We start from the raw sequence: 26,962 nt of genomic DNA, 5'->3' as shown, positions 1-26,962 counted from the left end.
AACTTAAACTTCAGAAGAGATGTCACAATATAGAAAACACCATTAAAAAATCAATTACTGGTCACTCTAAGTCTGCTATGATGTCACATTAGTGAAAAGGAAATAGATGTGCTCCAGAGACAAGACAGGGTTGAAACAATCAGTACGTGAAATCTTTGGCAACAAACTATGGGGGACAAAAACCCGAACAACTTGAAGGGTCACAACCCGTAGTAGTTTTTATAATGATAAAAGGAGTTGAAAACAGTGTAGCTCATCTCCTAACAGGGCACAGTATAAGTAAATAATGTATATCCACGCTATTGCACATTAGAAGACATTAAAATGAGGCTGTGAAGTGGTGTGGAAAAATCACTGCAAATGTAAATCAGAAAAGATAAAATATGAATCGTACCAGGTTACAATTACATTAAAAATAAAATGATGGTAGTATTCAGCTGATAGCATGATGGCTCATTTTCTAAGTTTATTATTTACATTATTTTAATATTACAATTAGATGGGTTATTTAAATTCTGCTGTCCATGGAAAAGTTGGCAGTTGGACCCACACCATAGTACACCACCCTGAACAGACCCGATCTTGTCTAATCTTGGATCCGTCCTGAGCAAAACATCGGGCGGCATATTTTTACTTTGACAGTTAAAGCAATTTTTCTCATTTTGGCAGTTATGTCATATGAAAATGTGCTAAATCTTTACGAATCTTTCATAGGCAACATGCTGGGCTTCTGGCATTTCAAAGGGGATCAAAATGTGGTAAGGAATCACATGAGTGTGCCGTAGATGACATATTTTAGAAAGCAAGGTAAATTGGATATTGTGACAATGAAATGCTGGGTCAGACCCTAAATGAAACTTAGCATGACATGAACTGCAAATTCCCTGCCACAAACACCATCAAAGGAATAAAAAGAAAGGCACCTGCTTGGTCATCAGGACTTATGGTTGTCCTAACCAACCTGCATAGGACAGACATATATATATCCCTGTTCACAAAATTGTAATTTAAGTTTTCTAGGCCAAGAGTCAACATTTCCCTTGAAACTGTGATGAGTGAGCCACTAAGACTGACAGAGAAAAATACTGAAAAACCCCAGCATGATTCATGATTCTCCATTGTATTTTCCTAGGTTTTTCTATATTTTAGGGAAAAAAAATTCAAAAGGAAACAGCCTTCAATGCATAACTTCCTGAGGGGGGTTATTTATGCACGGAGACATAAGCTTTCATATATTCTTTGACAGTTATCATATCTGGGAAGTATTTAACCTCTAAAAATAATTATTTAAAAAGTAACCCCTCATACTAATCATTAGGGAATAGAAGAAAGGACATAGTTAAATTCATGTAAGTTTTATTTGTAATTTTAAAGAAATGGCTTTATACAAAAGAATAATTAAAACAAGGGCAGCAAAACTTTACTTAGCAAGTGGCATGCTTTCAAGAATATGTATCAGTAGCATCACTCAGAGGGCTTAAAAGAGGCCAAATATGTTAGAAACACAGTAAACACTCCTGGTCCCCTAACACTTTACCTGATAAACACATTTTTCCAGAACAAAGTCTCAGCCAATCCCAATCTTCACTAACAAAATCCAAATTGGAATCACTGAAGTTTGGTCACAGAAAAACATAAAAGAGTTGCACTTGTGATTCCAGTAGAATTAATGCCAACACATGCATGCCTTATTTCTTGACTGGTGACCTGAGCTAGATTCTGAAGCCAGGGAAAACACAGACTAGCTACCTCATGAGAAAACCTGAAGAAAAATTGGAAATGAAGTAAAAATAGAACTTTAAGGTACCTACCCAGTCTCCTCTAATTATTAGCCAAAACATCTACCTGCCCTCCAAGAAAACCAAAGTATGGATAGAATTAGTTGCTGTGTTTCCTGAGCAAAACACATCTACTCACTTGGCACACCAGTGGGGCTACTGGCATGTAGTACATTCTGGGCTACAGGCCTCTGGCCAGACACATCCCTTGGGAAGATCAGAGGCAGACATTGAGCTGTCCTTGCTGCTCTGAGGTTTCTTCTGCATTTCCTCTGTTCGTGGTGACATTGGAGGTGGCATTCACCAAAGTGCTGATCCTCTTCCCTTTGAGGGTCCTAAGGTGAGCCCACTGAGTATGTGGGACACTACCTGACATTTGATCTTTGCAAAAAGTCCAAAGGCAGCCACCACCCCCACTTCTCAACCATCAGACTCTTAGCTAAAGTAGCACTGACAGCACCTCCATCTAAACTTCCATCTCCCAAACCAGCAACATAATGGAGGAGCCAATTAAATGATTATTAATTCATGCTACTTTCCGTAAGCCAGAAGTTCTCATCGCCTTGCATTCCGTAAACCAGCTTGCCACCTGCCCCAGAAATTTACAGCAATGTTTTATCTATCTCCATTGACTAGGGGAAAACATTTTTTCCACACGACCCCATAATCAGTGTTTGAGTTGGAATAGCTACCACTGAACATGGTACACAGACATTTCACCCGATCTGAAAATGATCATTCAGGTAATTACAGTTAAATGAAAGATTTAGTGAGTTCTTTTCATAGCCCTTCTCCTCAGCTTCTCACTGACCTCACATTCCCTCTCAACACCAGAAAAGCCGTGTATCCAGAAGGTCGTCTGTGCTTCTGGACTTTGTGATCTTCATACTGTTAATGAAAGTGGAGCTAAGCTTGGCATTTGCTTGCAATTCCTTCCCCAGAGGACAGACTGGGCTTTCTTCCTCGCATCTTCTGTGGAGCTACTGCACTTGATAAATGACCAGAGATCTGGCTAAATTCTCTTCCTCTCCTAATACAGACAACAAGAGTTTCTTCCTCTGCTTTGCTGCCAACTTGGGTCTCATGCTGCCTCCAACCAGGCACTGAATGATGTTTCAAAAGAGAAATTGAGGAGACCTTAGGGGAAGCAGAGGCATGCATGTGAACACTTAGCAGGTGCTGATGCATCTGCCTCGGCTGAAAGGAACTTGGGGCTTCTTTTCTTTGTCCCAAAGCCAGTACTGAGATTGAGAACATTCTATCAAAACACAGTCCCAGGCCTAGGAATGGAGCTGCAAGCCAGGTTGCTCTGCACATTTCTAGAAAACATTTAGAGAGGTACAGCCACCTACCCAAGAAAGAGGAACATTATGTTGACACAGGTATGGCAGGACCTATTGATCACATTAGACTTTTGTTTCTAGAAAGGACCTCAAAGAAAATTTGAATTATACTTGAATTACTTTGTATTTATAAAATTTGAATTATCCAATTTAAATGTGAATGAAATAGGGCAGTGCTTTGATAAAATCCAGTAGCTCTTGGGTATTATTATTTTGTCTGGAAATAAATTATAGTTTCACAAGAATTTGGCAAGAACAGTGTAGGTATAGAGAGGGTCCATGTACCCTTTACCTAGATGTTAATTAGTAACCAGTCTAGTTAAAGAGCTCTAGTTTTCAATCATTTGTCATTGTGACCTGCCTCTCTGGCCATTCCTCCCTCTCATCCCCAATCTTGCCACTCCTGCCTACATATGCCAAGACTCAGGAAGTCTTCCAGGGCCCTCTTCTGTCTTGCTGTCCAGTTACAGGAAGAAACAGGTCTCACAAGCTTCTATTTGTCAATGAGACTGTAGCCCTGGGTTCTCAAACTCCGCAAATGCATCAGAAAGTCCTGGAGGGCTCATTACCACAATGACCACAGGCCCCACCCCAGAGTTTCTGATTAGTGGGTCTGAGTCACAGAATTTATATTTCCAGTAAGTTCCCAGGTAATGCTGACGGTCCAGGAACCAAACTTTGAGAATAGCTGCCAGAGCCAAAGCTTTCTGTGGCCGTGGGAGCCACATGCTTTGTGGTCTGACTAGCATTAAACGAGAGGACCCAGCAAGCAACGCAGATCTGTGAGTCCACTTTCAAATGAATCTGACCACATGACCCTCTCACGTACACTGGAAGGAAGGCAGGCCTGGTCTCAAAGCCTAGGTGTCTTCTCCCTCAGGCCAAAAGTGAAGGATTAAATATGGCTCAGGGAACATGTGCTCACTCTACAAACAAATCAGGCACATTTTCAAAGCCAGAAATTCAGAAGGAATAATCTCTATGTACTGTCAGCAATATAATCCAGCATAAAGACAGGCTGCTTTGTTTACAGAAACCCCATTCTTCCCATGTGCCCTGCAGAACCTCTACAGGAAGAAAAGAGGGCAAACAGCTGTGGGCTCTTTCCACCTTGCACAACAGGAAGCAGCTTTTTTAGTGCAGGTTACCCTGATCTAGGCACACGTAGGCCTCACCAGCTTACTAGTACCTTTGCTTCAGCCCTAGACGAATGTGTAGATCATATTTAGCGCCTGTGTGCACAAGCCGGCACTTTGGGAGTGGGGGGTCAGGCGCCAAGCTGTGGGGCCAACCGCTTTCCCAGCAAGCTGCCTCTCTGGTACGCTCCTGAAGCCTTGAGGTAGAAGGGTGGGCCCATGCTGACTGGTGGATGCTGCGGCTTGCTGTACATCACTGGGGAGAAAACAGTACTAAGCCCTACATCACAGACATCAATCTGTTGTGCTAATTCCTTGTTGAAATATGCATAAGGCTGCTTAACTCCACTGATTTGAGCTCCCAAAAGGACATCTTGCATTGCAGTTTCAAGATACTTTGCTCCCTCTGTGTCAGGTTTGCGAATGAGCTACCAGTTAAAACACAGGCACCACATCATTTCAACCAATGTTAGCTGCTGGTCTATTTAGTAACTTCCAGACACAAGCTACCACCCCACAAGCCCAGCTCATGCCAGGAATGGGGAACCTGATAAATATTTCTGATTCCTGACTCTGCAGTACTTAGGTCAGCCTGTCTGCCTCTGGCCTCTCATAAGTTCCCCCAAAGGACCTGTCTTCTCCTGGGTTTTGCCCAGATGCCATCGGCAGCTGTGACTATATTTGGAGGATACATTGAGTTCCACACTTACCCCACTGCTCTCTGACTTGGAGTGACCATAGACCTGGAGATAATGAGAGCAGGAAAGACCTTAGAGATCGTTACACTGAATCAGGAAAACACCCAGAGGTGTAAGACACGTCAAAACCAGTGGTACTGCCAGTCATGGGACCAGGCCAAAAGTAATTAATAGAAGCTCATTAAGTCACCATTGAATTAAACATTAATTAGGTTAGGTAAGCTCTCTGGGCCCCAACAGGCACAGACTTTCAGAGTAGAATATGACAATGCTCCAAGCTCTTTCTCCATTCCAAACTTACCTTCCCAAGTTGCTAAATTTTAAGAAAATCAAACTTGTGAAAACAAACACCTAAGATCTGGGTGTGTGTTTGGTACGGTGACAGACTCAAAGAAGTATTGGATATAACTTCTTATTATTCTGATGAATCAATTTTCCCCAAGACCTACTAAAGAGTTTTTTCTCAGACCCTTGAGGAGACTGGAAAAAAGGAATATTTCTTCACTCTCCCCGAATGGCTTAAAGCATCAAGAATCTCAAATCAGCTTCCCGTGGTATTTTGTACAGCACAGAGGTTTACACTATTTACCAATGTTTCTCCCAATCTCCAGAGTCCCCACATTTGGCTTATTCATAACACTCCAAAAGCCAGGGGTAAGCAATCTGTGTGAGGGGCGAGGAGGTGGCTCCCCTACACCTTTAGAGATTCCTTAGGAATGAGACATCCTTAGGATGTTTCTCACATTTTCTTTCCTGTGGTTGAATTTTCTTAACATGAAAGTGTTAGTGCTCCCCGTTAGGTAATAAAGTCCAGTGGTTTGCAGTGCTGGTTGTACCCTGGCTCAGATGCTGGCTGTGTAACTCCAACCATGTGATTTGACTACACTGAATTTTCGGTTTCCTCATCTATCGGTAGGATCACAGTATCTACACTGAGGGATCCATGAGGCTTGTGGAAGAGCAGACAACAAGCAGCCTACCTCAAAGTCTAGTGAGAACTCGAACATCTGTTGCTATGGTTTCATTCTGAGAAATATCAGGGAAATAATACAGATCCATGTAGAAGCTTTTCAGGATAAATATGAGCACTCTAAATTTACCATTTCCATTCAGCAACATAGAACAATCCTACTAACCTATGGATTTGCTGTTTACACAGCAGAAACATCTGGGCTGGAAAGTATTTATGTCATCTGATTTTACCACCTGATTGCTAATGCGACATCTGAAAGATAACTAAACACCTGCTAAGTGCTAGCGATTACAAAATCCAACAAATGTCACATCATCCCTGATCATAAACAGCCGATAGTTGTTTGACATCTAGAGAAGTACAGTATTTACAAATTCTCTCTTCTAGTCTTTATATATGGAAAAAAAACCTTTGTCATATGCCCTTTGGCTTTATAATATGTATAAAAGATATCATGCGTACCTCTGACCCAAATGGCAAACGGATTTGTTGTTACCATCTGTCTGTCTGTCTTTCTTTCTTTCATTACAAATTGGTTTTTGATCACAGCTCTGATACCCAGGAGTTCATAACTATGGGTTTCACTAGTTCTGTAGCCTACAAAATAAAGATAACACGGCACCTAAGAAAAACAGGGGAGCCCAGTACTCTGACACTCCTGAGAAAGGACTATGGTATATTTTAAAGTCTTGATTATGATTCTAATCCTGGAGGTGCTTTTCTGTCAGCACAAAGCTAACACTAGAACAAAACAGGAAAGATTATCACATAGCCACCTTTTAAAGAATCATAGGCAAATCTATCTTTTCTATAAGGATAACATGATTTGCTCCTTAATTTACATTTTTACTGCCCCTTATCTATATCTTGATAACTTTCATTACATTGTGCCGTAAGTACGTGATTCCATATGATACTTCTAGAACTCCTCAAAGCTAAAGCCTCTGAATTACTGGAATTTAAGCAAGTCTAGCTATATACCACACCCTCTATCTATTTTTACTTCCCACATAAAAATAGTTCATGGTTTGTTTTCCATTGTGAGACAGACTTCTGCCTGCAGTGACTTTACATAGCCAAGTTATACTTAAAGTGATCTGGAAAAAAAAGAGAGTGGAGAGCAGGGAACGAGTGTGCTCTGGAAAAGCTGACCCAGCCACACAATTCGCGTGTGTGTGAGAGCATAAAACCAAGAACAGTTTCCACTGGCAGGAATGCAAATGACAGAGGGGCTGTGCAAGCTGGGCTCCCAGCACTCCCTTACGACGCCCTCGGAGAAGACGAATTTACTTGGAGAGACAGAAATGGCACGTGTGTCTGAAGGTTACAGTTAGACCACATGACCACTGCAGCTGAGTGGCGGTAGTGAATGGCCTGGCTTCCAGCCACACGAGGTTGTACACCGGTGGCACCCACATGAGAATCTAGAAACCCCTCCACCGATGTCCACATCATACCATCTCCGCCAGCAGTGTGAGGGTCACAGTAACCAAGAATGAGATGAGCACATGTAATGCTATGCTACTCCACGGAAAACCAGCAGTTTGGTGATTGCTGTTTGATCTCTGTGGATAAAGTCTATTTGAACCCTCTACTTAGCCTTTGAATCCAAGCTTATTAACTAGCCACAGACTAGAAAAATCTTTGAAAGTTACCAGTGTTGTAACTCTAATAATATTCTTTGAGGTTTAAATTATTCTGCTGCTGCCCCTCTTCCAATTATATACTTCTGAAGTTTTGGAATTGTAAGAACCCATTAAGTCCATCTTGTCATTTTACAGATTTGGAAACTGAGGTCCAGAGGCTGAAGTTATGGAGGTAATCACAGTGGCAAAATCAGGCCTTAAACTCAGGGCTTCTAATTCATTCCAGACCAGTGCTTTTCCTAATACAGTGCTTCCTCTTAGCAAATACCTTCTTTTATCTTGGTAGACCTGACTAACGTGGGGTGGGAAGAGGCAGTATTCTTTTTTCCAGTCCCTTTCCATTCTGTCACAGATTACATTTCAGGCACTAAGTTCCTCATACAATGGCATCTCTATTTATACAGAGTTGTAAACAACAAGGAGAGTACAGGGAGGGCTGGTAATAGATTTCCACCAGGATGTGCCTGACCTGCTTTTTTTTTTCAGCCTCAGTAATTAGAAAGGGAGTGGGTCCTGTAGGAATTATTCATATGCAGGAAGAGCTGTACACTATACATTTATGTTAAACATGTCAAATCCGATTGAAATCATGCCTGCCAGCACCATATTCCATAAACACACTCTTCCCTAACAGTCGCCCAGACCTTGCCGGCCCATTAATACCTCCCTTAATAGCAATCTTCCATAGATTCAAATCAGGGACGCTCCACTGCACTAATTGCTGTGTGTTGGGTGAGCATCTTGGCTTTAAAAAGAAATAAAAATCCCTGCAGGCCCTTCTAGAAAACACTCAAACTACATTTCTAACTGAAAATTTTACAGAGATATACACATGAACATCAGTTAGGGAATTTTGAAACTTTATCACGGTGTCATTTTAAGCCAAGCTAGTTCTCCACCCCTGCGCCTCTTTAAAAAAGCACCAATACCCCCCAGTCATCATGTCTCAAATTGCCTTAACTACACCCAGTGTGGTGCTCTGTGGCTAAAAACCATGGCAGCTACAGCGTTTAAATAACCATCTTGCTATGATTCTTTGCCAAGAGTTCAATTTTTCCCCCTAATTATTGGTGATAAAGTATCACATTAATTGTATATCACTTAATTTACAGCAATTAATGATTGATTGACTAATCACTGCATTAATCATTGTTTAGTGGCTGGCACTGGGGGCTCTTCAATCTAGAACACACACATTCAAATCCACTCTGGTAAAAGACAACAAGGGGTCACTTTTCCATTTCGAAAGGGAAAACCACAAAGTTGGACAGTGAAAATAACTGTGCATTAGGGAACATTCTTTGCTTCAAAGAACATTCCTCTGCTTCCTCGCCCCTTCCCCCACCACTGGCCCAGGAGCCAGCGTCACTGTTACCTTGGCTAAATGCACCCTTGTTTACCAAGGGCTTGCCACTGTGCCACCACTCATCACCACAGAACCTGCAGGTGGCTAGGTTAGGAAGCGTCTCACTATTGGCTATCCAAGGCTACCAGAATTCCAAGTCCCTCAACTAAGATCATTCACTAGCTGGTGGGTTTCCTAACTACAAACTTATGAGATCTTTCCTGTGACACTAGCCTGCTGTCAGACTGAGTATGGTACTGACTCATGAAATGGCACGTAGCTGGCTGCCAATCCAGTTTGTTTTGAACACATAAATGGCTGTTGTAGACTCTTCTCATTGCACAGCTTTGGGAAAGTGCAAACTCCTCAGGCTAAAATAGGAAAGCTAGATCAGATGATGAGACTGAACACTCATTCTCAGAGCATGGTCCAGCATGCTGGTTAGCGCTTGTGCAGTGTCCTAGGTTTGAGTAGGTGGCAAAGCAGTATGCAAGTCTGAACCTATTTGTATACCACCTGGCAACTTGCTTGAGTTTTCTAGAGCTCAGTTTCCGTACCTGCAGAACAGCAAAGGTGGGAAGGAGGAGGAGTACAATGCCTAGATCACAGAGTAGGGGTGAGACGCAAATGAGATACAGTAATGCGGAGGAAGCAGGGCTTCCTAGCTTTGTTTCACATCATGGTACAAACAGAAATTGATGGGAAATTGGGATAAACAGATTAAGCTGCAACTGACCCTGCATCAGAAGCCCTCAGCCCACCTGGCTGACCCAAGGCTGTAGGAAGCAATACCTGTGCACCTGTGAGCCATCATGGCCCGCTTGCCAGGAAGAACAGGCATCAAATGGTGCCTAGGATGAAGTCAGAGCTTGATGCCCCCTTAAGACCTATAATGTTACACTTGTGATGCAGTCTTTCCAGGCTTGTTTTGTTCTTTTTGAGTATCTACAGCTGCATGTGTGGCTCTAAACTGGAATTCATTAAAATTAAATAACATTTAAAATTCAATTCTTCTATCTTTCAGCCACTCAATAGCCAAATGTGGTGAGTGGCCACTGTATTGTTCACTCAGATGCCGAAGTCCCAAGCACAAGAAGTTCCACTGGGCACTGCTGGTCTATAGTAATCCTGATCTTATGATGATAGGTGTTCCTGAAGTCCCTGGCACAGTGCTGTACTTCCTGAAGGAATAGTCTCACCGAATTTGCTACCAGTGGAACTTTGCCCAGTGCCCTGTACCAAATAGGGACTCGTCCTGGATCACAGAATTGACCCTGCTGTGATTCAGATCACTATCCTGCTGCCACCCCAGGTGATACACACCTAAATAAAAGAATCTCGAACAGGGATATCTGGAAAGGCAGCCAGGAGTCCCACTCCAATAAAAAATAAATAACTAAAAAGTTTTAGTAAGGATTACCCATTCCTGCACAAACCCCCAAACCCCACAAACAAAATCAATAGCTGAGAAAATGCCAATTATCCAGGCCCATCTGAAATATTATTAATCTGCATCATGAGCAGCCACTAATCAACAGAACAAATTGTGAAATCACTATTTATTTGCCACAAGGAAGCACTTCCCATCACATTTAATCAGCTAGGAACAGCTCAATTTAGGGAGTAAATGGAACAAACATAGATATTTTATATAAAATACTAAGGATCCAAAAGAAAGCTCAGAAGAGGTTGCTGGCATCTGTGTTGATTCCAGGATCAAATTGGCCCAAGTACCTTAATAAAGCCTGTCATTATGTACTCAGATGCTATAGACAAAATTATGCTTCAGGTCAAAAGAGGACCATTTGCAGGAATCAGGGAAGAACTTTCCCTTCTCTTCCCACTACTGTATAGCTGGCAAGGTGCGCCTCTATGTGTTATTCATTCATCCGTATTCATTCTTTCTCTCTGTCTTTTGGAGGTAAAGATTAAGTCAGCCCATTGCTTGAATAAATGCATGAGAAAGGGAAGCCTTATTAAAGATATTCAGTTTTATGGTACTCATTTTATGTCTTTTAGTAGTCTCCTGATTGCGTCCACTAGCACTATGAAGACATATTCCCACTGAATTACAAACACTGTGAATAAGATTGCACTGAATTGCCCTCAACAAAGCCTGTCGTATACTGGTTGTAAGGACTGGGAAGCACATCTTTATGATGCTGATATAGGGGACAACACATAGTAGCTTTGTAAGCAGTGGCTACTTTTCATTGTTTTCATAGCAATCAGCACACAGAATACAGGAAATATATGCACCATATATTATTTACATGATCCTACTAAACCCCTGTATGTTGTTTCTGCAAGCTTTTCAAGATCCCCAGAAGCCACATGCTGTTAGACTCAGTCTTACATTCAAGTGGAGGACCAAAGAGAAAATGACTATTTAGTTTTCTTCATCTGATTCAACTAAGCTGTTAAACAAAGTCCTTACCACAGAGCTTACTATATGCTGCACATACGTTTCCCACATTCAAATATTCCTTGCAGCAATTTTATGGCAATAGGTACTATTTTTTAATCCTTACCTCATGTGATGAAACAGAGGTATAGAAAGGTAAAGGGACCTTAAGCAAAGTCACACGCGTAGTATGTGGAAAAGTCATGATTTGAAACCAACCTCCTAAACTGTGACAACAAACAGATGGCCCAGAAGGTCACTCAGTCTTTAAACTGTTAGTGAAATCCTCTCCTGTGTTTACCTCCTCCAGTCAAATATTTGATTGCCAGCACAACCATGTGTTTAGTTACCTTAATGCTATAGCAAAAACTCAGATGTTGGTGCATGCAGAGCAACATGGACAGAAATACTCCCTACTACATCCAAGGGCTCACTAAGCACAGATGTCCAGTGTCCACCTTGCTCCTACCATACAAATCCTCCCCAGTATGCCTGACCCTGTACTTCAGAGTTATCTCAAGGAGAGGCCTCTGGGCCCCACAGAGCCTCGTTCAGAAGGGCCAGCAAGCAGCATGGAAGGTGAAATGTGGTTGGGACCCTCTCCATTCATTCAGCTGTGGCTCTGGCCCATCACTGTCTGCCAGGAAACATTGAACAGCAGCGGGTCGCAGCCTCTGCTGGATCCCTCCTGGTATTTGGGAGCCTTTATCTGCCTCTTGACTCTGTCTTTTCCAGGCTGAACAGCCCCAGTTTCTTCAGCCCCTCCTCATAGGCAGTATTTCTCAGCCTTCAGTCACTTTCATTGCTCTCCTCTGGCCTCTCTCCAAGATTCAGTATCTTGTTTAAATAGTGAAGGCCAACACTGAACATGATTTAAGAACAGTCTTGCCTGGAAAAGTAACAAAGGCCCAACCAATACGGACCTTAGAAAGTAAATATTTTCTCAAAAAAAAAAAAAAAAAAAAAAAAAAAAAAAAAAAAAAAAAAAAAAAACATGCAAGTATTGCAATGTTAACAATGACAGTAATAATTAGGTTGACCAAATAAAATAATTTCTGTTGTCTGTCATATCATTTCCTCTTATTATTGTGGGTTCCTGGGAGACTTATCTGTCTTCTCAGAAATGCCTTTGCTCCTCCCCAGAAAATCTGAGCTTTTTTCTTTGTCTCAGCTCTTCTTTCCCTCAATACAGAAATCTTATCATCTTGCGAAATGGCTGTTCCCCTTCTCTGAACACCAGTTTTTCCAAAAATAGCACTTCCTATCTTGGGCTCTTCAGTTTCTTCTGCCTTTGGTAAGACGTCCTCCTGCCTGGCTGCACTGGCCATCTGCCCTGGAGGTGCACTGCAGCATGTGGGTGCTGGCCCTGGGGGACGGAGCAGCCCGTGAAGAACATGCTAGCCCTGCCCAGACCTCCAAATGCAGGACAAAGCTCACCCTTCACTGCTGACTCTACTAGCGAACCCTGAGGCTGAGAATCAGATGACTTTAACAAAGCTCCTCATGACAAATCTCTCTGCTGGACTTTTGGTAGAGGGAGAAGAAAATAAAGAGTAAAACAACACTGAAGAGCTACCCAAGAAATACGACCTAAAAAACCCAGAAGTCCCTAGCACAGAGCTTGATGTACCAGGATGCTCCATATACAAGTTGGCTTTAGCACCAAAATAACTTTTAAAACTCTTTAATAAAGAAAACTGAAAGTGAGCACTCATAAAAGCAAAACAAAATTGCTCTCCTCCTTGTCGAGCCAACATAGTTTCTCAGGGTTGATTATGGAAGCATCCAGTCCCTGACCTGTTGGCCTCACTCCTCCAGGGGAGAAGCACTGTAGGACTCAAGGGCAGCCATGTACACACCTGTCCACTTGCTCTGGTCTTTTTCGCCTGCACTCTCCTGCTCTTTAGCAATCTCCTCTGGATCAGCAGCTGTTTCACTGGGTCCTTCAACATCTTCAATGGCTTCTTCTGCAATAGAAGCAAGAATGTCAAAGATAAGAAACACAGTGAAGGACTTTTATGCCCCTTTTGTAATGAATTAGCAAGCACAAAACACAGATGCCAATGAGTGTGTCCCTCCTCTCTCTTCCCAGGGCTCCCTGAGAGATTGACTCTGCCAACGGTATATCCAGGTCTGCAAAAGCAGTCGATATGAGGCGGTAACTTGCTCCAGATGTGTGGCCATTTGGTATTCCTAGATAGATTCTGAAGCCACACTTGTGCTTTTCTAACTAGAAAACCAATCCTGGTGAAACCATAATTCCATTTCCACCTCAAAGGTGCAGACAAATCTTTTACATTTGAAAATGCAAAAACGTAGCCATGAGTTCACTTCTCGTCTAGCTCCATCCTCAGAGCATCCCCGTCCTGGACCAGACCAGGTCCAGTCACTGGCTCTCAGGTGGCCTACCCGATGCCTGTGCACATGCCAGATTGTAGTGAGACGTTTTCACAAGTCATTCATATCATGAAGGGGCATGGCATTACCAGTGATATGATTTCAGCAACATAAAGAATTCTAGAAACACAAAAGCATCTTATGGACATGTTTGAGTCAGTGATGAGAGGCAAAAGAGTAGAAATTTGAACAGTCCCTCCTGTTTTAAAACTAATGCATGAAATGTCTCTGGTTCAGCAAATAGTGTTTTAGAGAAGGTAAGAAGTATGGCTACTTCCAAATTAGGCTGATTATAAAGTAAATATCATTTTCCCAAATGGGGGGACATTCAATTTGAGTGCACAAATAAATGAAACAGACCAAGAAAATCATTTTCATAATGATAAAATTATCAGAAGACTCTTAAGAACACACCTTTCTGGGTTTACAGCCATAAGAGCAAGGACATTTGTATCTGTCACCTGAGTTAAGTACCAGATAAGACCCAAGAAGGCCCAGGGGTGAGGCTATAATCTAGAATGCTGGCTACGGTTCTGCCTGATACCACAATGGATCTCTCCAACCCTACTTTTAAATCAGTCGGGTGTTATGCCCTCCCTCTGCCACTCTAGAAAACAGCCTCTAAATTTTATCAGACAGAGGAAATAAAGAGGAGTTAAAATAATTGACCTTACAGAGTTTCTAAAACACTCAAAGAATCAGATTTTCCTAACTGTTCCAGAGTGATGGAGACCAACAACTAGAATACCTTAGCTAGGAGTCAGAGAATGTTCTTTCTTCATTACCAACAGGAAGCAGTTTATGTGGTGGTCACGAGAAACACAGATGAAATAAGCTGCTGCTTATTTTAGTCTCCAACCAAAGGCTCCACATAAAATTTCGATGACTACTTTCTGTCTCGTTACATAGTAAAGTTAGCATCAAGTCTCCCTGCCCTACCCTTAGTTCACACAGAGAAAAACCAGGCAACCATGGCTTGAAGTTAATCCATTGTACAGCCCAATATTAATACCATACACCGTTTACTAGAGAGAAAATATGTATGTTAGCCGAATGGTAAGAAGCAAGTTACACAGCATGATATATATACCATCTTGAATATGCTCAGGTAGGATGATCCACGCATATTTTTAGGCTTTTGATAAAACGGTTCAACACTATAATTATGAAATTTATTTTTGAATGGTGATACTGGCATATAGTCAATCAATATTATTAAATTGTGTCTACCCAAATTATCCAGGTCTCTTAAAATAGACTCATTTGTCCAAATACATGATGTGACATGAAACATCTGTAGTAGTGATACGTTAAACAAATTTACACAAAGAGATGGCTCAATGGTCCTTTCCTAGTGTGCACGCGCACAATCAGCTTAGGTGGAGACAGTCTGATACCTACAAATTAGAGAACACCCCATTGTGGTGATGAACAGTGCCTGACTCACTACTCCGCAGAGGAGGAGATTTACCCACTGAGCGGTCATCTCCGCTGTCCTGCTCATCATGTGGCATGCAGCTGGCAGGACAGAGAATTAAAAACTCACGGATCCCTAGCACCCACTCCAGTTCATTGAGTCTTCTCCCACCCCGCCGCCCCGCCAAAATAATCTCTTCAGAGGACTGAGACTGAAGAATAACCAGATCACTGGTGCAACGAGCAAGGAAACCGCACCGTGCTCTGTGCACACCGCGGAGCACTCCATTCCGGGGCTCCACCGGGACCGTGCTCTGTGCACACCGCGGAGCACTCCATTCCGGGGCTCCACCGGGGCTCTTGCTTTATCCCCTCTCTGCCCCAGTGCAAGCAGAAAATGAAGGCGGCTGAATTTTAGTGAGAAGGTAAACCATAGAGATTATTCCTTTTTGCTCCTTTTTTTTCTCCTTTGAGATTTATAAATCAAGCCTTCTTGGATTCCTAGCCCTACCTTTATTTGTGGATAAGTCACTACAAGGCTGCTATATGCAAGATGGAAGAAATGGTTAAGAAACTTCTAGACTAGTCAGTTCCCTTTGCAAGGGGTCAGTGTCTTTATCCCAGCTAAAAACCAGGTTCCATTCCAAGCCTGAGCTTGCCTGCAGTTCCACCTATCACCTACAGGTGTCGCCCTCTGCATGGCAAGGCCGGGAGGGCAGCAGGCTGCAGGAGGCAGACAAGTCTGGGCCGCCTAACCTAAGCATGTGGAAATAATATACATCTCCAAGTGAACTGTCTGGTCCTGGAGAAATAAAATAGGACATTCATAAGCAGTTACACCATCTGTCTTTATACCATCATCATCAACGATGAGAGGGGGAAAAATGTTCTTTAAAATGGATGAAAGCCCAGGCTGACAGTAACTGGAAAACTGTGAGCTCGGAATACCAATAAAGGTAGAGAAATCATTTAAAAGCAGGGATACTAACTGCAAATTTGCCTGGATGGCTCAAGCTCATGATGCACTGTGGACAATGTGTGTGTTTTATTGGTCCCAAAACTGTAAAGCAAGTCCTCTCACCAAGAACCAGACCTCGGGCATCCGTGGAAGAGCTTGGTCTCCATCACTGGGGACGCAAGGACATCCAGTTCTAAACACAGCCTTATCTACACGCCAAGCGGTCCCTTCCCAGCCTTTTGGCTAAGATCAAGTGTAGTACCGGCCAAGCGGCCGGGGCTGCTATCAAGCTCTTGTTCCCTTTAGGGGAAATACGCTGACAGGGCCCAGAATGGAGGAAGTTCTTCCCACAGCTCACTGATGGCCCATCCTCCCTGAAGTGAGCAGCCTTCACTGGGTCATTTATGGAAGCCACACTCTTTTTTCTTTTTCTTTTTCTTTTTTTTTTTTTCCCACCATAATATCAACTACAAACAAAAGGTAGGCCCTAGTGAAGACTTGGACTGATGATAGGTTTTATCTGGAAGAAGTCTTTCATGCTGAGGAAGGGGCTGCTATCCTTCACTAAAATACCCAACAGCCACCATATCATGTACAAGGCCAAAACAGACACATCAAAACCACTTCCCCAGAAAGTGGTTAGTAGTATTTTAAATCCCAACCATTTCTGAGAACACCACGATTGATTTTTCCAGGCTGTGGCCAGGACCTGGATGGGCAAGGAGGTCATCTTTGACTCCCAGCCCCACCCTCATCCTTGGCAGCAGGCAGGCCTGAGCTTTACCCGACCCCGAGGAAGTGCCCCGGCAGAAGCCAACTTGAATGGCTGCATCCCACAACAGCTCTCACGCTAGGTCACCTCCTCTGGTCTGTCTTGCTTTGATGTGAAAGGCCCAGGGAAATAGATTCGAATCTTGAAAAACAGGGAGGTCTTTCGGGTTCCTTTCTGCTTTTCATGTCCATGCAAAACAGTAACTGAAGGCCTCTACCAAATCAATCTCTATCACCACCTCCTCTTAAAACTCCCAGACAGTACTTCCAGCACCAGGCCAAACCTGGCCTGCTCCCCTCACTCACGTTTCCCATGAAGGGCAGAGCCCTCCGGTGGAAGCATCCCAGTGGAAAGCTCCTAAGGCAGCTTAGGTTTGTGAGAGGATGAGACCACAGTCCCAGAAAATTCCCCTTCAACTGAGGCGGCAATGGACATTGTTCTCTTCATAGATATCATACTTAGCATCCTGTAAAGGTGACCGTGTGACTTCCTTACCCATAGTGACGTCTGTTCCCAAAGGAGGTGCGTGTGGCAACTAGCAACCCCATGGGAATTTGTAACCATTTTATGAACCACCTGGAAATTTGTTTGTGACGGAGTGCAAGGCAGAGGCCCAAAATAGAAGTGGTATTGTCACGAAGTCAGCTTTCGACCCACTGTGTACACTCCCCGAGAGCATCACCCACGAAAATGGTCCAGTTGTTAAAAAATGGCATAGCTCCCCAAAATAACGGGGGCCAAGCAATGTGTCCACTGGGGGTACTTTGCAAATCGCTTACAGGCTTGAAAGAAAGGGGAGTCAATCAATGATCAAGATTAGTCCCTCGGCCCCTAATTCTTAACAGGATAATGTAGATTAATTCAGATTTGACAAAGCCCCCACAGTGCCTCAATGTGACAGAAATTTGGAGATTCTCCTAAGAATCAGCGTGTTTGTACCCAAGGCTCTCCCACGAACGTGTAACTTAAATAATACACCAATCTGTGATCCCCAAAGAATGAAATTGTTCTTTCCTCTTTCTGTATGGGGAGTAATGCTTGGGGAGGGGTGGATAAAGTACGCTTGGCTGTCGGCAGGCTCAAGAGCTGAGAAACATTAGCTGTCATGAACCACAATCAAATCAGGTTTGAAATATTTAGCAGTGGCTTGGAAAATGCGGTGGTGCAGCTCTGACAGCCGAGATGTGCACAGACACCCACTTTCCATTATAATGGAAATATCACGCCTGTTCTGAATATGTATAACCCAGAAAAATGTATTGATTTTTCATTCGGCATTAAAAAAAATGAAATAGCCTGCAGCTGTCAAAAGCCTTTTGTTAAAAGCTCATCCTTCCTGGAATGAGGTTTACCAGAAACAAGTTTTAATTGTAGATAGGACCTCTTCTTTGAAAAACAAAATAACCAATCTGCTTACTTTGAAGATAGGGTTAAAGCTCTTCCTTTCTCCATTTTCAACCCAATTAACCCAAGGACGACCACCGAAGCAGGCAGGAAAGACTCAAGACTCGACATGCTCTGACCAGCAAGAGGGACACAGAGGGTAGCGGCTACAAGTGGTGTTTGCTGGTGTCTCTGCGGTGGGGAGGAGGAGGAACTCGGGGACCGGGCTTTGTCTTCCGTCCCTCTACCTCCTGTGTAGGCGCTGGACTCTGAGCCTCCCTGTGTGCACTGGCCAATCAGCTGTCCTCGTTCAGCCTGGGCTGGCAACCAGAAAGCAAGGGCAGAAGCCTGAGGTGTGTCCCGTCTCTCTGGTATTTTGATATCACTGGGAAATTTCTACTAGTTATACGTATTCTAAAGAGTATGCATGCTTCATTTTGCAAACAGAAGTCAAAGCAAACCCTGTAATATCAATGAGTCGGAGGTCTATATCGCTTATTTCAAATGCATTGAAGTCCTGCTACAACAGAAACTTATAACAGGGTGTGACTGGCAATTCTGAAGGACACACAACCATGCTGTACCCAGTGTGTTGATTCTAGTCCAGTCTTCTCTCAGCCAGAAGTGAAGAGGCTACTGGCGGTGACTCTGATAGCTATTGTAGACCACTAACTATGCCATTCTCTCTTTGGGACATTTTGGCAAGTGAGATCTTACTGAATAGTGACCGGAGAATCTGGGGCTCTGTATACTAACTGTACAGCCACCCAGATCCAAATACAGTAAGCCACACAGCAACACTTCCAAAATCTCAAATGCTTACTCCCTGGTTTAATTCCATGGTGTCTTGCAGCTACCTGAGACTTCACCTCCACCATTTTCTGGATGATGATCATAGCTCAGGAATGTTCCCTTAAATGAAGGTGCTTTACAGTATTTGCCACAAATACAAACTGTTCTCTTAACACACCTTACACGAAGCACCTTAGTAAAAGTGATGGCATATCCATATACATGCACATATAACAGAGAATTTATAAATCTATCTAGAAGTCATGGGTGGACAATCATTTGAATGTTTCTTAAACTGTTCTTCAACTTTATTCATTTGACTTTCCCCCTTGCAGTAAGTTATAGATTCACCAAGAAATGCCAAGTCCCAAAAGGAAGAACCTGGGATCCCTATCGACACTGGCAAGTAGGTTATCTTGAGAGACAACTGTCAGCGTCCAGGCAGGAAGCATCAAAGGCAGAAGGTAAGTGGGTGTACGTGTGCACGCAAGGGCGGGTGAAGCAGGCAGGGCTCCGCAGCAGGAGTGCTCATTTATTCATCAGGAGTGTAATATTTTCCCACCTTCTCGGGAGAAGATGTCATTTCTTTTCCAGTAGACATCAGAACTGCAGAGCATAGCAGAGCCCCGGGCATTCAGTGGGAAGCACGTTCTGCCCAGGATGACAGGAAAAATGGTCTCTTCTGCTCCTGCTTGCCGGGCCTCTCCAGGTCCCTCTGGCTGCTGCCTTGACCATTTTACACTTCCTTGCCTGTTTAAAAGCTCTCCTCAGTAGGGAGAAGGATCAGGACTTAGCCTACTGCTCCTACAGGTAATTTTCCCACTGTGGTAGCTTGAAAAAAAAAAAGGTCAAACTCCTAACCAGTTGTTTAAACAAAATCATCTTCTCAAAGATGGCATTTATAAACAAACTTGGCCCACCAAAAGTGAAGGGGACACGGGCAAAAGAAAGACTGAGGGACGTGGAAAAGGTCAGACACAAGCTCTTCCTCCAGCAAAGAACTGCTTCCCACGAAAGTCCTGTAAGCGATCGTAAGAATTCTGCCTGCTGCCAGGTGCCCACTTACTGGATGCACCTGGGCCGCTGTGCCTGGCGTTTCTGCGTGGAGCTGGAAGAGCCCAAGTGGAAGCTGCCGGCCGCCCAGGATGGCTCTGCCCATGGGAAAACCCACACTGAAGGCATCTGCCCTCCTCGCTGCCCTGCCTTGGTCTTCTTTCCTGTCCCCCACCCTGCAGACCCTCTCTTTTGGCATTGGGCTGCAAAAATCAACACTCTGAAGGCAACTCTGGGTATTATTAAAAATGACTAATTGGAGAATAGAGGCCATTTATGCTTTTGTATATTTGAAGATCTTGCCACTGTTTACAGAAACAAGAAAAATGGGGATTGTGCAGCCAGAGGCAACTCGGGAAGGCCGGGCCCAAGCTGAAGCTTGTGTGTCTGGCCCCCGCCGGGTACAGCGAAGTCTAGCTCCACGAGAACACAAGTCCAGGATCCTCTCCATTTCCCTTTGTACCTGACCTCACCTCCAACTCCAACACTGACAGAAGACAGCGGGCTGTGGGTCCAAAGCAGCCAGGTCCTCCCGGAGAAAATGTCTCCGCTTTGCTCTGAGCTGTCCCTCCTGTGGGAACGGCACAGAACACCAGAGCGTGGAGTGAAAAATGCTGCCATTGTGTGGTGAGGGACAAGTCCTGCCATTTTTCCTCTCCCAGGCAAGGCCACCTGGTCATTTGAACTGTTTGTCAAAACCACACTAGAATTAAGGGGGTGGGTGGGGGTCAAGAGAGGAGAAAAAGGGAGGAAACGCCTAAAGCCAGCATTGCAACAAGTTCCATTTATCTGTGTTCTTAGCAAAAGCACCTGGGCTGCCCCCTGCAGAAATCCAGAAAGGATAAAAGCACATGTGCAGTGACAAAGCACAACAGAACTAAATATGTCGCTGACTCGCCTGGTGGCTATTCACAGGAAGATTAAAAAAAAAAATAACTGAAAGGTGTGAGTTCCAGTTTGTAAAATAAAAACCCAACCCTGAAATGGTCTCGGAATCCACAGTAAATAAGAAACCCAGCTATGTCCCAGAACTCTGAAGTAAGCTAAATTCAGCAGGGATTAGTTCCCTTGGATTTCTACAGAGCCATGATTGTTGCTGTTGCTTTCACACATGAAATGTAAAAAAGGCAAATTCCCTGAGCATGTTTGTAGCCGAGCGTGATGTGATTGCGTTGTCATTTATGGGAAATAATCGCAGACCCATCTCTCCCTTTCCCCCCCATTTTCCAGTCCAAATAACCATGAAAAATTACACTTCAATGTCAGCGCAGCCACAAAGGAGGCGCGCTCTCTGGGAGCTCAGTGGATTTGCAGGGTTTTTCCTTTCTTTGGACAAAAACTACCTTCAATTGTACTTCGTTTAAAACGTGATCTAACAAATGCATTTTGACAAGTTCTTTTCTCTTTTTCTCCTTTCTTTCAAACAGTATTTTGCACAGTTTAACCTCACACCAAACTGGAATATTCTGGAAAGAAGAGGCGTGCAAAATAAGAAAGTCCTTGGTACCAAGGAGGGCGCCCCTCTCCAGCTGGTTACACACAAGTAGTTTTGAGAGATAATGATTCTAATACTGGGAAATCGAGGGCAGGAAAGAGGGAATGGAATATTTGATAGATAAAGGGAAAAACTGCTGGAGTTAGTAGAAAGAGGAGGGTCTCACAGATGAAGAAGGGGCTCCAAACATTGCTTCTCAGAAGAAACCACTTTGTGGGTTTGAAGGAATCATCCTGGGTGTGTGCATGGTCACAACTGGGTGAGCATGAGGATATGCAAAAAAGGGGGAGTCTCTCTGATGGGCACCAGTTCCCCCTTCTCCTGCCTCCTATGTAGAAATGGACATTTCTCAACAGAAGAGATCTGCCTGAAACCTTCACAACACCCGAGGTGTAAGGCCTGAGCAGTCCCTATGAGCGTCTGTCTTTTAATAACACTGCGCTTGAAATAAACACAGTCAGGCTCCTACAGCTGGGGAGAGAAGGGACAAGACAGATATACATACTTGAGTGATGGAATTGGTACATTTTTTAAAAAAAAGAGTTAACAGCTTTCATTGAAGAAAAGTGGTACCTCAAACCCAAACCAACTTGGCTTATCAGAGAGGGATCTTATGCTTAATGAAAAAAAAAAAAGAGGAAGAAAAAAATCTATGATGTTTATGTTTTTAATTGTAAAATGTTTGCAATAGATGGTGAAAAAAGTGAAGAAGGGAGGGCCTGTAAGAGTACTTAAGCAACTGTGTACAAATGAAGGTGTGTGGGAAATGAACAGGATGTACCAGAAGTGATATTAAATGATGGTGATTGGAACCTAATGGCTATGAGCGAAACCTTGTGGGATGGCTCTTGTAACGGGAACGTCAGTGGTGATGGATGCAATCTATACAAGAACCACAGCGAGGCAAGGAGAGGTGGAGGGGCAGTGGTGCAGATGCAGGGCGCTTCTTGTGCTGAGGAGAGAAAAATCTAACAATGACGAAGGGAATTACAGTACAGATTTTTCTGTGTGTGAAAAGGTGCAAAGAACCAAATTAAAAGTGAAAGAGATAAACAGTTTATGCCCATCAAAACAACCAAGAAAAATAATACCATGTCTCAAGCGACGTACAAAGGAGAGGTTGTTTGTTCCTTACTCTTAAGCCCACAGTGTCTGCAAAGTCCCTCACCTATTCAGAAAGCATCTTTACCCCTGTGAAGTACAGAAGTCAGGAAGAAATAATAGTTTACTCCTACCAGAGGATGGGGCAGAGCGAGGGAATGACTATCAATGAGCTTCATTTTGCATGATCAGAAGCCACTTATGTGCACAGCTGTTAAAACAAGCTGATTCATAAAAACAAAGCACAAACAAAGGCTTAAACTTTCCATATCAAATCTGAGGAATAAAAATCAGGCCAACTTCAAATCACAGAAAAACATTGGCTAAACCTGTTCTCCCTTGGCCATACACTAACGAGCACAAAGGTCACCGCATCTGTTTAGGAATGCTAGAAACATGTATAAATCCTGGAGAGGCCAGAAACACAGTCTTCCAGCTCGAGCATGCTGAGGAGTCCTTGGGTGCCTCCCACACATTTCCTGGTGCAAGCAGAGCAGGGCCTGCCTCTGTCAGTAGCTTTTATGGTCAGACCTGAGACATTTAAAGATGCATCTACACGTGCAAAGTCAAAAGGCCATTCTACAAAACCACCAAGTCTCCAAATGCACTGCAGTCTGAAACAGGCAGCAGTAGCAACATGCTTCGGTTGACAGTTCCTAGGAAACTGCAAAGAAAGAAAAGCAGGAAGCCGAGGTACAGAGAAAATCCAAAGGTTGACCTTCAAGAGCCTTCCTGTACTGGTGGGGAGACGAAGCATACGGAATTACAAAATAGTTGTCCTTTTTTACAGGTACCTTGTACAGTTCTGTGCTGAAAGGGAGAAGGGAAATTGTTGGGTCCTCTTCCTCCTTTGTGAAAACTTAAAAGTAATGCTAATAGTTGAACCCACAGTCTGTATTACCTAAAAATTTGGACCCTAAGTAACGAAATGGTCTGCTAGGGTTTAATAAAATGCCACCCACCATGGCCCTTTCACAATGATTTTGGTCATAGCAGCTCCTCTCTAAATCTCTCAGAGCTACCCAGAGCCTCAGGATTCTGTGTGCATCTTTTTAGCTTTTTGTAAGGAGTTTCTGAGACCTAAAAGCAGGCTAATGACCTTTGAGAAGCAACACATTCCATTGTATATCCCCAAATTTATATAGCAAATCATCTCAAGGCACAAAAACACATAGCAGTGATCATCAAGGCAAACATCTCAAGCAAAGTAATTGAAATTCTAGGTTTACACCCATATTCTCTTATGCTAGGGACACTAGAAACCAAATTCATGAAACTAAAAACAAAAGAAATGTGGCCATAAGATGAGACATTCATTAAAGATCTCGGCAGAACAGTATAGTTTAGTGACAGAGTTCGTACTTGAGACAAGGAAGGAATCTATAAAATGTGTAGTATACAATTACATTTTAAAGAACACAGTACAGATGGATGTTTAATTCTTTTGTGTGCACTTTGCAACTGGAGAAAGTACTTGAAATTCTCTGATAAGGAAATCTTTGAATATCCTTCCCAACTTTTTTCAAGTGAAATAAACTTGATCATAAATAGATAGAGATTTAGGAAAAGAAACATCAAACAAATGCAAAGTCTTGCTTTACTTTGTTAGGCCTAGCTTTCTATAAAGGAAGGAAATGAAACAAGCTAAGGTGTGAAGAACAAGGCACCGTTGAACCTGAGATTATAGAAGACTAAAGTGATTCCCCATTTACCAAGCAACATCATTAAACAGAAGAAGGTCTTAAAGAGTAATCTATGAGGAAGTTGAAAGAAATAATGCTAGGTAAGACCCGATCTTATAAATTATGATAGACAAAACAGGTCAATTTCTATCCGAAAGAAAGTCTTATAATTCCCTCATCTACTAAACTTTGGGGAAAGTTTACAAAGAACAAAAAATTTTCCAGGAGACTATAAATGACAGAAAACTGAGCCTTCAAGAGAAATCATTTGTTCCCCTTTGCAAGGGCAGGGGAGGGGAAAAAGGACAAGAAAAAAAGAGAATCAAAAGGGGAAAAAATGCAAATAAAGCTTTTGTTTGTAAGGAGGGGAAGAGGAGTTGAAGGGAGGAGTGGATAATGGGAAAAAAAGAACAAGCAAGATATAGCATGTACATGTACAAATTCCCTATGATGAATGTTATCTATCTATGATATACCAATAAAATTTTTGAAATGGAGAGAGAGAGAGAGAGAAATCATGTGAAAAGTGGAGACAAATGCAACAAAAAAAGAAACAGGTCAATGATTTAAAAATCTAGCAGTGTAAAATTAGCTTGACCAATTAAGGGAGAAAAGTACAAAACATCTTTTTATGTATAAACATACAAAAAGGATAAATACGCAGGTCATTCCAAATAAGGAGAAGACACACAAGCATACACGAGTACAACACATTTATAAAGGAGAAATAACCATGTCTGAGTACAAAATCCTTTGCAGGAAGTGATCCTAAGCACCTCAGGTCTGCAGGCGAGAGACAGGGATCAGAGAAGGGAAGGGCACAGCGAGGCACCCAAAAAGAGAGGCCCTAAGAAGATGAAGGACGGAAGCAGAGGGGGAGCAAGCGCTCAAGGTGGTGCTGCCTGTCACAGAAGCAAGGACTGTCTGTGCAGAGCAGCTGGCACCTGCTGCCACCTTGGGAACTTCTCTCCGCGAAAGCTGAGACATTGAGGTGATTGATTCAAACAGTGGTACTAATGGTTACTCAAAGCAATTTTTCTTTTTTAACATTTTGAGACAAAAAGCATAGCAAGGGTAAAAAAATATGACTACCCAAACCAAACCAAAACAAAACAACTCACATTCCAAGACAAAACTGGCCACTAACACACAGGTATCCATGCTTCCAAGCAAACACTCCCTGTTAACTTCCTTCCCAGAAGTAATGAGATTGCCCAGACACAAGCATCACAGCTGACGACAGGCCAAGTGACAGCTCTTTCTCTCTTCCTCCTCCTCTTACATTCCCTCACATGGGCCTCCCCTCTGGGCTCTTTTTCTGGAAGGGGGATCCCAGAAGCACAAATGGCCTGGGACAGTGCCCAGCACAGATATGCTGAATTCAGGGTGAGGTCCGCGGCACTGGTGATGGGGCTGCTGTCACAGCCCCGAATCCCAGTGCAGAGAACTAGCAAAAGCCTAGTAATTGCTTTTTCCCCTTCCACTAATAAGCTTTTCAGCAGAGGAAGAATTCAGCTTCCTGTAGTCAACAGACCCTTTTTTCCCTGCCTCTCCTAGCTCCAAATAATCTAAAGTGACTGCAATTTCAGTCCTGCTCTCCAGCATTCAGCTCCACCAGCTGAGGTCAGAGGGTGTCAAGTGAGGGCTCTCCATTTCTCTTCTACTCTGCCTCGAGCCACCCATGCTCCTTTGTAACTGAGGCAACCTGCTTCCCCGGTCCGGCCATTGTGTGCACCACCAGCCCACGGCCTGCAAACGCCACATTCCGGGAAAGGTTTTTTAAGGTTTAGAAAATACTGGGGGTGGGGGAGACTTCTGCTGTAAACAACTGATTAGTGCTGACCAACTTCAGATGCCCTGGTGACCTGAGCTGCTAATTTCCCAGTTTTCAGAAATGCATTGCAGGAGCATGTGTGTGTGCATGTGTGCGCGCGTGTGAGAGGTGGTACATGCCGTGGGTGGTGGTGTGATTTCTTGGTTTCATTTATGTAAATGAGTCTGATTCCTAGAACCTCTTCTTCAGCTCTCCCTCTGATGGTTTGTAGGTTAGTGTCTTCAGGCCTGGCTCTGTGTTGAATCAGCTGCAAATGGACGACTGCCCTGGAAAATTCTGCCCCGCCTCCTCCCTGCCTCATGTCCAGATGAATGAAATGCAATTTCAATTACGAAGGAAGGGCAGCAAATGCCTCCCCTTCTGCGTGGTCAGATCTAAGCGGGTGGGGACAGAACTGAAGGTGAGATCAGAGGAAAGGGGAGCAGGAGGGAAAGAAAGAACAGGTGTGTGAGGGGAACAAGGGAAGCCCTAGAAGGTTCCATGCCCGCAGGCTGACGCAAAGGGTGCAACCTGCAAACACAGGAGACCTGGGTCTGTAATATCTGTGACAAGTAAGGGAGACAGAGGCAGCACTGGAGAGACGCCATTCCCTTCCCTCCTGATCCCGCAACACTGCCGCTGAGGGTCTGAAAGACAGAGCGAGGAAGCAGAAGACCCAGACTCCCCTCACCCCCAGGCACACACCCAGAGGAAGTAAGTGTGTACTCCTGGCCGCCCCACGCCTGTGAGGGGAATTTATTTCCCTCAATTATGTGC

The 26,962-nt window shown here is 43.5% G+C and overlaps 1 protein-coding gene across 8 annotated transcripts in view; it reads right to left on the bottom strand.

Annotated features, from left to right (window-relative positions):
- Zfhx3 (zinc finger homeobox 3) overlaps window positions 1-26,962 on the bottom strand; it is a 242,061-nt gene that overhangs the window by 30,076 nt on the left and 185,023 nt on the right. For all 8 annotated transcript variants that reach the window (XR_010047021.1, XM_063247590.1, XM_063247596.1 and 5 more), the window contains one exon: window positions 13,183-13,290. Coding sequence is in view for 7 of the 8 variants with exons in the window: in XM_063247590.1 (XP_063103660.1) it covers window positions 13,183-13,290 (108 nt within the window). In the remaining variant the exon portion in view is untranslated. The remainder of the gene's footprint in view (window positions 1-13,182; window positions 13,291-26,962) is intronic.

The sequence above is a fragment of the Cavia porcellus genome, unplaced genomic scaffold, assembly GCF_034190915.1.
Source record: "Cavia porcellus strain 051 isolate PalLab524CR breed Dunkin Hartley unplaced genomic scaffold, mCavPor4.1 scaffold_4, whole genome shotgun sequence".
Taxonomy (NCBI): Eukaryota; Metazoa; Chordata; class Mammalia; order Rodentia; family Caviidae; genus Cavia; species Cavia porcellus.
This window is presented reverse-complemented; position numbering and strand designations above follow the sequence as displayed.